This window comes from Daktulosphaira vitifoliae, unplaced genomic scaffold (assembly GCF_025091365.1).
Source record: "Daktulosphaira vitifoliae isolate Bord-2020 unplaced genomic scaffold, ASM2509136v1 Scaffold_1, whole genome shotgun sequence".
In the NCBI taxonomy this organism is placed as follows: domain Eukaryota; kingdom Metazoa; phylum Arthropoda; class Insecta; order Hemiptera; family Phylloxeridae; genus Daktulosphaira; species Daktulosphaira vitifoliae.
In genome coordinates, this window is record NW_026099572.1 from 54,326,164 (window position 1) to 54,338,361 (window position 12,198).

At 30.5% G+C, this 12,198-nt stretch overlaps 1 protein-coding gene across 6 annotated transcripts in view; it reads left to right on the plus strand.

Annotated features, from left to right (window-relative positions):
* Positions 1–12,198, plus strand: part of LOC126894920 (uncharacterized) — a 383,474-nt gene that overhangs the window by 159,895 nt on the left and 211,381 nt on the right. For 4 of the 6 annotated variants that reach the window (XM_050666289.1, XM_050666300.1, XM_050666288.1 and 1 more), the window contains 2 exons: positions 342–465; positions 532–5,546. The exons of the other annotated variants lie outside the window; for them this stretch is intronic. In XM_050666289.1, coding sequence (XP_050522246.1) covers positions 342–465; positions 532–749 — 342 coding nt within the window. In that variant the 3' untranslated portion in view covers positions 750–5,546. Of the gene's footprint in view, positions 1–341; positions 466–531; positions 5,547–12,198 lie in introns of those variants that run through there. 6 annotated transcript variants of the gene reach the window in all.

Here is a 12,198-nt window from a genome sequence, read left to right on the forward strand (position 1 = left end):
TTTTTTTTTTTTTTTTTTTGTTAAAATTTTGAATAATTAAATAATAACAAAAATAAATTCATTTCAGTTTAATTTTTATTCATTTAAATTTGTTATTATTACCAAAATAATCATTTTCATTTTAATTTTCATCACTATCAATTATTTTTTCTAAATTTCGATGTAAAATGATGAAAACTCTAATGAATCTTACTTTATTTGGTCACGTAAATAAATATTTTTTAAAATAAATTAATTTTATTTAATTTTAAAAGTAAAAATAAAGTTTTATTATTTAAAGTTAGGTATATTTTTAAATTGTATCTAGAAGCTGTACAATTTTTATTAAACTTTATCTTTAGCTCACAATGAATGACGATATTGAAGCTTCTGTATATTCGCGATATACGATAGCGTTTAATGTTCTGCTTAATTGCTTAAAGAAATATGACTGTCCGGATATTGCTGAGAAGGATCTTTCGCGGGGTAATTAAACTTTATTAACTATCTACATAATATAAATAAATTAACTGACATTTTTATTTCACTTAGGATTTTATAACAGAATACCAAATGTTCGAAACGGTGAACCACGTTTAAAATCTATAACTAAACAATTACTAGAGGAAGTTGTTTATAATAATATGACACTAAACGATTTTTTAATTAGTTTACAAAATAACGTATATGGACCTAATTGCGAAAAACCTTTTGCAAGATATTGTATTGCTGCTTACTACACATATTTGAATTCTTATGTCCCACTTTAAAAAATATATTCAAAGAAAGTAGAGAACTTGAGCTTTGAAATAAACATTTTCTGTGTAATAATATGGTTCAATTAAAAGTTTTCTTTATAATATGTTTCTATTTTTGGTGTTTAAAACGTTTTGATTTGATTTTTTTTAAAGTTAATAGAATGTTTTAAATAATATTCTCTTATATTTTTTTTCCAAAATTATTGATTTTTTTTTTTATATAATTAAATATTTTAGAAAAAATCCAATAGTTTTAAATTCTTAACTTTTCCACTGCTCTTAATACACAATATCAGTAGTTTCTTTTTTACATTGTTATTCATTTAGTATACCTATAATATATTAGCTTCGATGCGAAGCTAAATAGGTATTAATTTACTATGATGTGTTTTTTTTTTTTGTGTTACCACTTTTTCATAGCTCTCAACGAACCGATTTCTTTCAACAATACGACAATAGATTACAAATCGTATCTAATCAAAGACATTACCCTCAACAATTGAAAACATTTTCCTCGTTCCCCGTAAATGAGAGAAAGTTCCAAAAAAATTTCAAATTTAAAAATCGCTAATTTTCGAATTTTTTTCATTTTTTTTCTTAAAACTGCTATAACTTTTTCAATAATGACTATATCAGAATAATTTTTTTTTTATAGAATGTGTTTACCTATCAATTGATGTATTTTTTTTATACATTTAACCATTTACCTGACCACAGGGGGAGTTTTAAAATGACAATTTTTTCACAAAAAATTAACTTTTTCAACTTTAATTTTGAAAGTGTTCCGGAAATACTGACACTTTTATATATACCTTAAATTAAAGCTTATTTAATATACTTTATAATGAAAAAAAAAAACAATTCAGACTTTATTTTGTCTTTACGGTAAAAATGGCCACCCTATGCTAATTTTGTGTGAAAATTCTCGATTTTATATTTTTAATTTTTAACTTTATAATTCCAAAACTTATTGAAAAGTGTTTGGATCAACAACATTTTTTATGAAAAATAATATTTATATCCCTTTTTCATTCGACATACTTTATCTGAATCAGTATATAAATAAGGAAATAGAAGATTATGTAGTTTTTGTAATAATCCACCAATTTTTTATAGTTAAACACTATCTAAAAATTTGCATCGAAGCGTTTTTTAACACGCTTATATTAGTTTCACATGTATGTGAGTTGTGTGTTGTGTGTAACTTTCCACGCGCCACGTGTTATTATGTCGCTTATCCCGTCGTCTATGGCCTTGAGACTAGACTGTCGTAACGCATTCACCCCACCCCGCTCACTACTCGCCGATAACACTATTTTCCTGTATAATTTTTGTTTTTTATATCCATACATGCGAGCGTATCATCAATATTATATATATACAAATATATATATTCGTATAAACAAATTTTTATTGTTTATTATTAGATTCAAATTTTTTTGAGTTAATATACACGTATAATACATAAGGGATTACAAATACAGGTAGCTAATTGGTTTTTTATGACGATATTAGCAAGCATAAGCATAAGCATAAGCATGTTGAAGTACCTCCGATGGGAGGTCTCTTTACTCAGTCTCTTCTGTCTGTTTTTTTTTCTTTTAATGTTATCACTTAAGCTTATTGTTCAATATTGTAACAGATAGCGTAATAATTAAAATTTTGTTAAAAAAAAAAAAAAAATTTTTAACTTTTTAGTTTGATATGCTTTAAAAGCGTGTTTTTCAGTTTTTTAAACTATATTTATTATGAAAGTGATTCTAATCACTGTGAGATATCATTATACTTGATCCAACTATGCCACGTCACCACTGTGCCGCGACCCCCCTGTGCTTGGTTTTTATTATCCTTCTTTTCAACATTATTACTTATATAAATATAAGTTTGGTTATTTTATAACTGAGTTCAGATTTTATTATAACTTTTAAGTAATAAGCAACAGTTATGACACACTTGTATAAATACAAAATAAATATTGTAAAGTATTTTATAGTTTTTTTTTTAGATATATTCCTGGTTATGATAAATTAGAGTCTTTATAATTATTTATTCTTTTTAACTTTTTAACTGTCAATAACAATCAACAAGTATTTGATGCCATCAAATTGATGATCATTTATAAATAAATTTATAATGCGTTTTAATAGTTAAAATATTATATGAGAAGTAACTAAAATCATTAACATAATTTATAAATTCTAAATATTTACAAAATAACATGGGTTCATGAGATGAGAAAAAGAATATTTGGATTTCAACATTACGTGATGTAACGAGTTATAATAGATTTTTGTAATATCCATCTAAGAAAATTAAAATACAATTGATAAATTTAATTGCTATTTATTAAAATAGCTTCAAAACTTTATTTGTAAGTGTAATGTTTATATATATTTTTCATTTGAATTGAAAACAGACGCTATTGTCAAAATTATGACCGTCTTCAATGCATTGAGGACACACAATATAGAATGTGAACCGTAGGACCAGTTGAGACAATTTTTCATTAAATGCAAAAAAAAAAATTAAATACAAGATTTTAATTACAGTCATCCTTTATAACAGTGGAGATACAAGTAAAAATTTAGACAAAATATAAAAAACTTTCCCATTGCATTAGGTTAGTTTATGTTAAGTTTCATCTTCCCCCCCCTCTGAATTGGTATGACAAGGTTAAGTAGATGATGAGGCGTGGGTGAAGCTTCTCCTCACATTTCCATAGGTTATTCGCGGTGTTGTAAACTCTACAATTAGACTTTTTCTATCATTTCTCATCTTACATATTATTATTAATTAGTAGGGATTGCCAACGATACTGATATTTCGACTGGACATCGATATATCTCGCCGAATTTTTTCATTTTTTCCATAATATCAATTATTTTTTAAATATCGCGTTAATCAAAAATCATTTTTTATAAAAAAAAACATTTAAATTTTAATTACTTTGTTATAAAATATATATTATTTGATAAATATTAATAATTATTCAGAACTTAATTAATTTAGCTTTAATTAAAAATATCAATTAAAAATTTGTTAAACAAACCTACTCAATTGAGTGTATAAAAACAAGGTGATTTTTATTCAATTTTTGAGGGTACAATCTTTAGCTATATACTTGTTGTGATAATTTGACGTATCATTAAAATAAATAAGTCAAGTGAGAACTGAGAAAATAAATGACAGCCACAAAAAAAAAACACATAGTAAAATAATTTTAATATGAATAAGAAATTTCTTCTCACAAGGGGAGACTACAGTGATGGGATCCTTGAAATATAATGAAGTTATATAATCTAAATTATATAAAATAAATGAGTGAAATATATTTTTTTAACTCAAAAAAAATTAAGAAAATAATGCAAAAAAATTCATCGTCACAGTCGGATTCGAACCTCGTACACCAAGAGTCAAGCTCACAAATGCCCGACCCACTCACCGACTACGTCGTATTAATCTATTGATAAAAATGACAATTTAATCTAGTTTAAATTTCAAAGTTACTTTTATCCACTTAAAAGAACAAAAAAAATTTAACTTTATATGCTAAGTCAAATAGATTTTTATAATATTTATGAAAATCAGCCTACTCTCCTTGTAAGGTATTTTTAAATGAAATACTAAACCAAGAATTTTACCATAACATATAATAAATGATATCTTTAGGCGTTGGTTTTGGCGCAAAGTCATTCATACTACGTAGTGAAGAACGTGCAACGGATCCTATTCTGGGGTCCATCTAATAGGGAGGACAAGCTTATAAATAAGGTTGGACGAAACACAATACGGTGGTGTGACTTAAACGGTATTTGCCGTTCTAAATAATGCCTAACGTCATTTCCAGAGTGGTTTACAATAATATCAGTCTTGTATAAAAAAAGAACAAAAAATGGTTTGGAGTGTTACGTAAAAAAATAACAATCCAAAGTTTACACTTTTTAGGGGAATTATCTAGGCGCCCATAATGTCGTGGTGTCATAAAATTTATTTTTATTTACTAGTTTAAGAGGTGACGACTTGGGTCACGCAATGGATTGTGGAGTCGCCACCCTCATGACTCCCTTGCAAAAGGAAAATAGGGTCACCAACCACTTAGGTGAGGGTCTTGATCATAAAAAAAAATAACACCCGGACCATAAGTGGATTTAAAAAAATAAACAATAAGTAAACCAATAGTATTAAATAAAATAATATACACTATGATGAGACAAAGTGGATCGTCGAATAAAAAATTATATATATATACTAAAATATAAAGTGTTGTTGTAAACTATAATACTCTGATGATACCTTGTAAATAAAACAAAATATGTTTGTTTGATGTCATCAGTGGTGGACATACTTAAGTATATCGAAGACCGTTACCTTATAACTAGAGAGAATTATTAAAGGTAAAAAAAATAAGATACACATGAATATTGATGATATTCACGCAATAAAAAGATTTTTGATGATTAAGAGATTTAAGGGAACTTTATTAAATTATTACAGTTAAGTTAATAGTGGACAAAACCCGAAGGCAAAAACCACTATGAAAATGAAGGGACAAAAGAAAAAAAACGATTATTAAGACAAAAAAAAATTTTAACCTACAACTTTTAGACAGTTCACGTGAAGTGTTTTCCGCACTGGAACAAGTCCGTGTACTCCGGGCGCGCGCGGATAATTTTTGTAATCGGGCCGGCCGGACCGTACTTGGGCACTGCGGGAATAATATATAATTAATAATAATTAAAAAATTGTTAAAGTCTATTATAGAATTGTATTTGTTCAAGTTCAATATATGACATTTATATTTTCTAAAAATTTATTTTTTTTTAAAAAACTAGAGTATATAAAACATTAAAAAAATTGACGAATTTATTTTAATTTATTTCAAAATAAGTATATAAAATAATAATATCCTCATCTTAAGTTTCTGGTCGATTATTCAGGTAATTATGCTATAAAAATATGTTATTAGTGTGTATCTTACACAACTGACAATGGCTATAGCAGTACATAAAGTAAACATTTCACTTATTTTTTAATAATAATTTACGCACTTTTAGACTGTTGAACTGTGGCTGGGGATTTCAACACCCACTCCCCGGGGGGTCGGCGGACACGAATCAGCGTGGCGAAGACTTGTTGGACCTGATGTTGGGCTGGTCTCGGCCAACAGGGGCTCCACCCTAACGTTCGAGGGTCACTCTTCGAGCTCGGTGGTTGACGTCACGCTGGTGTTCCCGTCGTTACACTCGCACGTGTCCGGTTAGTCGGTTCTGCCGCACAGGGAAAACCTCAGCGACCACTGGTACATCATGTATGAGTGCGGCAACGGCGGCCGTCCCCCCCGATTTTTGCCCCGCGAGCCGTCTCGCAAAAGCTCTCCAACAGATGGGCCAAAGCGAAGTGCTGGGCCGAACTCGTGAAGTCGGTGGATCACGATCCGTGGGGGAAACCCTATCGGGTCGTCATGCGGAAGCTCCGCGGTTCACCGGCTTCCGGTCAGCTGGAGGCGGAAGTGCTGGAAAGAGCGGTAGACACGATCTTTCAGACACATCCGCCTCTGCCTCCCCCGGCGTTCGGGGACGACGTGTCGGTGGAGGAATTCACCACTCAGGATGTGGCTGACGCGGTGGCGCGCGTGTGGGGCCGGAACACAGCTCCCGGCCCCGACGCGATTCCAAATCGGGTGTGGGGGTTGGTAAACGACCTCGCCCCGGACTGGATACGTGCCGTCGCGAACAACTGTATCTCGGAGGGTGAATTCCCCACGAAGTGGAAAGAAATGGCCCAAGAATCAGACCTGTTACGGGAGGCGTCCCGCAAGGGTCAGTTCTCGGGCCTCTGCTGTGGAACATCGCATACGACACGCTGGTGGTGACGGAAGGCGCCTCGTCCGAGGAGGCTGGATCTCGTGCGAACTGCGCGCTCAGCGCAGTCACCGCCTGGATTCAGCAGGAGGGGAGTGGACTGAGCCTCGGCCTGGACAAGACCGAAGCGGTCTTGTTCACGGGCAGGTACAAGTTTATTCCTCCACGGCTCGCCGTGCTGGGGGTGGAAATCCCGCTTAAGGACTCCATGACTTATCTGGGCATTGTCATAGACAAACGTCTAAAGTTCGGGCCGCACATTAATCGTGCGGCCCAGCGGGCCCAGAATGTCATGAATTGCCTGGCGGGACTCATACCCAATCTGGGAGGGCCGAGAAAGATGCGGCGCAGACTCTTAGTCAGCGTCGTACACTCGGTCCTCCTGTACGGGACCCCGGTTTGGGCGGATACTCTTAAGTATCAACTGCTATATATATATACAACCTGGAGTGCACAAGCAAAAGTATAAAGTAATTGTGTATTGGTAAAACATATTTTTTTTTCTTTAAAAAGGAATACCTTTAATTTATTATAATTAAGTAGTTGTATAATATATGAACTGGATACCTCCCTAAACCACATGATATGGGTTTACTGCCATAGTTTGACGTGAGGTGTACACAGTCGGGGGGAATTGGTGAAAGGCATAGGGGTTAATCTACATGTGAGAGTACATAAGGTGGGGAGCTATGAAAAAATGAATAGTTTATTAGAAATTACTTATTAAATTGTAATTAATAAGAAATTATCAGATAAAAATGATTAAGTCGTAAAGGAATGGGGGTTAGTATATGTTTTGCGATTCACCGAGTTTATAATTGATTTTGTTACATTTAATGAGTATTTCGCATAAAAGACGAATTATTACTTGAGTAAAATTAATAGTGTTATGTCAGTTAAACGTCTTAAAAATGCTTTCTTGTGACAAGTGTGAAAAAGTGTACGTTGTCAAAAAACTGTTTGATGAGGCATAAGAAAATCTATGATGGTATACGGTTTTAGTGTTATTTATGCTCATCTTTGTTGCCAAAGGTGGAAAAAAAAAGTTATATTTAAATTTAGTATTTAGGTAGAAATTCGTTATCGCAAATCAACGCGACACCGGACGTCTGAATCGATAATGTACATGCATAATGACCTTAAATGGCTGAGGTCTTGAAAATTAAATACTCTAACATTATAAAAGTATAATATGATTATAGAAAGGTCCCCGAATGAATTTGCCGTAAATCCCAAAAATCATTACTACGGTTCTGCAATTAATATGAAAGTATTCTAAAAGTTATACATAAGTTATTAATTGTATTATAATATTATTTTATAATTTGTCGTTTTTTCGCAAATAACTTTTGAATATTTTTTTGTGATTCAGTTATTTGAAAAAAGGTAAGTTGCATGATCATTTTACTCTATATTAGAAATAGAAAAGAGTTTTTAAGCTTCGATTCGAAGTTGTGAAGATGTTAATTTTACTATGATGTGTTTATTTTTTATTTTTTTTTTGTCTGTTACTACTTTTTCTCAGATCTCACAAAACCGATTTCTTTCAACAATACGTCAAAAGATTACAAATCGTATATATTCGAAGACATAACCCTCAAAAATTAATAAAATTTTTAAGTCAGAGTAGATTTTTACCCTTTTTACATAAGGTTTAAACTATAATTTTAATCATAAGAGATACATTTAATTAATCAATTAAAAATTATTTTAAAAAATGGTGTTTCCGAACTTATTAAACACACAGTATAAATACATGGTGCGATTGCTTTAAAAAAAACCAGCACAGGGGGTCGTGTCATAGTGGTGACATAGCATAGTAGGATCAAGTATAATGATATCTGACAGTGATTAAAATCACTATAGTAAAAAATGCTTCGATACAAATCTTTAGATAGTGTTTAATTTCAAAAAATTGGTGGATTATTCCAAAAGCTACATAATCTGCTAGTTGCTTATTAATATTCTGATTCGGATGTATTCTCAATAAACTTTTTTATTTCATCATAACTTCTCTGAATAAAACTCATTTTTATGTAAAACCTATAAAATATAAAGAAACAAAGAAATTTATTATACATACTAATGACTTATTTTAAATCAGTACCATTTTAGTTAGTTCAATATCTACACAATAGTTTTAATTTTATTGCGATAATATGAAATATTTCCTACCCAGTTATTTAATTGAATTTTTGTATGACAGTTGCCAATATGATGTCACGCCAGCACCCACCTATGTAAAACTTATTTTTGAGATGTAAAGATTGCTGCACAAATAATTATTTATCATGCACAAACAACGGGGACCTTGTGCATATTTCTGCACAAACGATGTACAAACGAATGGAGAAGTAAAGACTACAAAAACTAGGAAAGGGGGGGCTGGAGGAATGGACCCGATAAAATAAGAGACTCGCCGATTTGAAATACAATTGTTAATCTTTTATATTTCAAATTAGTAAGAAATTCTAAACGCTATTTATTATTGTTTAGGATTCTTTTCCTTTTTTTAATATTATTGATGTTGTTATTTGGTTCATATAATTCTTACATTATCATAATTCTCGTTTAACAAATCTATGATATTATTTTTATAGTAACTCCGCCAGATCATGTTCACCGATTTTAATCATAAAAGGATCCTAAATATTAGAACAACCCATAGCTTAGTCTGACCAGACCCAATTTCATTAATGTTTTCATCTTCCAACACGTCGCTGAATTTCATTTTAATCTAGATATTTTTGGTTATTTTTAAATAATTAAATAATCAATTAAGTTCTGATTATTTTAATTGTAGAATATTTTCAACTTTAAAATTTAAATAGAAATGATTACTATGATTACTATTTAAGTGATTTATTACAAAAAAACCCAGCACAGTGGGGTCGTGGCATAGTTGGGTCCAGTATAGATGATATCTGACAGTCATTAAAATCACTATCATAAAAAACGCTTCGATGCAAATCTGTAGATAGTGTTTAATTTAAAAAAAAATTTGTTAAAATAGCATATTTTTGAATATGGTAGCCATTTGCGCATAGAAGATAAGTCGTCGGGACAAATTTTTTTTTTCATTTTATAGTACATAAAATAAGCTTTAATTTGATATATGTTTAAAGGACGCAGTATTTCGGGAACATTTTCAAAAATTAAGTTGAAAAAGTTACTTTTTTTTAATCCCCCCAGTGAACAGAATAAGTGTTAGATTTTCAAAAAAAATTATATCAAATGAAAGGGAAATATCTAAGGTTTCAATACAAAAAAATATTATTTTTATTTGTTCATTTTTGAAAAAGTTATGGCAGTTTTAAGTACAAAAAACATCCCGATAAAAGGTAATTTTTATCGCAAACATTACATTTTTTTTTAATTTTCGACAGCCATTTGCACATAGATGATTACATTTTTCGAAAAGTTATAACATTTTTAAGTTGAAAATTTAAAATCGAAAATTTTAACACAAAAATAGTGTTTTTTTAACTACGCAACCGTTTACATGCAAAAGATAAAGTGTCGGGACAAATTTTTTTTTCATTTTGTAGTACATAAAAAAAACTTTAATTTGATATATATTTGAAGGACGCAGTATTTCCGGAACATTTTCAAAAATTAAGTTTAAAAGTTAATTTTTGTAAAAAAGTTGCTATTTTAAATCCCCCCTAATGAGCAGGTTAAGTGATAGATTTTCAAAAAAATGAAAAGAAATGAAAGGAAAATATCTAAGGTTTTAGTATAAAAAAAAATTATGTTGAGTTGTTGATTTTTCAAAAAGTTATGGAAGTTTTAAGAAAAAAAAAGTGAAAAAATTTCGAACATAAGCGATTTTTAAATTTGTAATTTTTTTCAATTTATAAGGGTAATGTCTTCAACTAGATACGATTTGTGATCTTTTGACGTATTTTTTAAAGAAATCGGTCCAGTGAGAGCTGAGAAAAAGTGGCAACAGATTAATTATAAGAAAAAAATTAATACCTTCTCCGCTTCGCATTGAAGCTAAAATGCAAAACAAATAATGATTTCAATAAAATTTTTAGCTTTTCTCTTCACTGTAATTAGTAATAATTACTAATTTTAGTCAAGAAATTTTATAATTATTTTAAAATTTCCTGACTTCATATTAATCTTAACTGTACAATTTTTTAAATTCCTATTAAATTTTCTACTTGATGATGTCAATATCAAACTTGCAAGTTAATCTAAAAAATGTTATGGTTAAAAGTACAACTTCTTTTTACTATAAACTTCCGTAAAAACTTTTAACAAAGGACTAAAATAATAGGTTAAAAAGTAATCGAAATGTTGCACGAATTATTTTTAACATTAAAAATAAATAATAACTTATTATTTATTTTTTTGTTGTTTTTAATTAATTTTTTTATGTACGAATGCTCGTTTTTTACTATCTAAGAATAATCTCAAAAATGAAGTGACAGAAAAAATCGAATTGCAGATTTGAAATCAGCGTTAAAATGGGTTTAAAATGTATTATTTGGTCTCTGATGAAAATTCCTTGTAGACCAGTAAATGTATTTGTGCGTAACTAACAATGTATTTTGAAAAGTATTGCATCAATCTCTATCATTTTTTTACACATATACTATAATAGTAACAACTAATGTATAATTTTTTATAATGTCTCCGTAAAAAATTTCTATAAAAAATTATTAAATATCAATTTCATACTATATTTAATCGTGAAACTACTTACGGTGCAATAATGTAGTCGGCACTGGTTTTTATGGTAATGATGTGGGCCGTTAATTACAGAAAGAAACCAAAAATTCACTATTTATAATAATCTTTGCATGATATCGCAGCGCTGTCATTGAGGTCAGCGACGCGACGCCCGAAGACCATCTTTGGACGTCAAAAATAAGTAGCGTTAATGGCGACGCTGTGCGTGTGCGGATTGGTTCGTCGAGTCCGGTTATGCGACACGTCTGGAGCCAATGGCGTACATCTTTGACGTGGTCACTTCGACGACGGGAAGAATACTACGTATCAATTGTGGTGGGTCGCAAATGTCGGCCGTGTGGCATATACTGGACTTTGTACCGTGGCGTATGGCACGCGTTTTTTGTCTGTCAAACATAGTAAGGCGACGGGCAAAAAAGGTGGCTTGGGTCGCGGGGTACCTTATATCACGAAGCTAAAGAGAACCGTGTCAATTGCTGTAATAAATATTTATATAACATATTTATAAATCAAATAAATTATTACAGATGAATGGAGTTTATAAATCATTTTGGCATTTTATATACAGGGTGTTCAGTAAGTCAGGAAACGGGTTTCTATTGTTCTCATTGTTACAGACAATGAGAACAATAGAAACCCGTTTCCTGACTTACTGAACACCCTGTATAACATCAACATTGTTCCTTGTACGTAAGATTTGGATTGATACAATGCATTTAATTATTATTATTTGAATAAAAAAAAATGACAAAAATAATTTATAGATACTTTTTCGGAAGAAACAAATTTTTAAAAGTGACTAGTAATTTATGATTGAATTGTGTGTATTATAAATTAACTAAACGGTATGATTTTGTTGACTATTTCTCTTAAATGTTTATTTAAATTAGTTTTGTTTG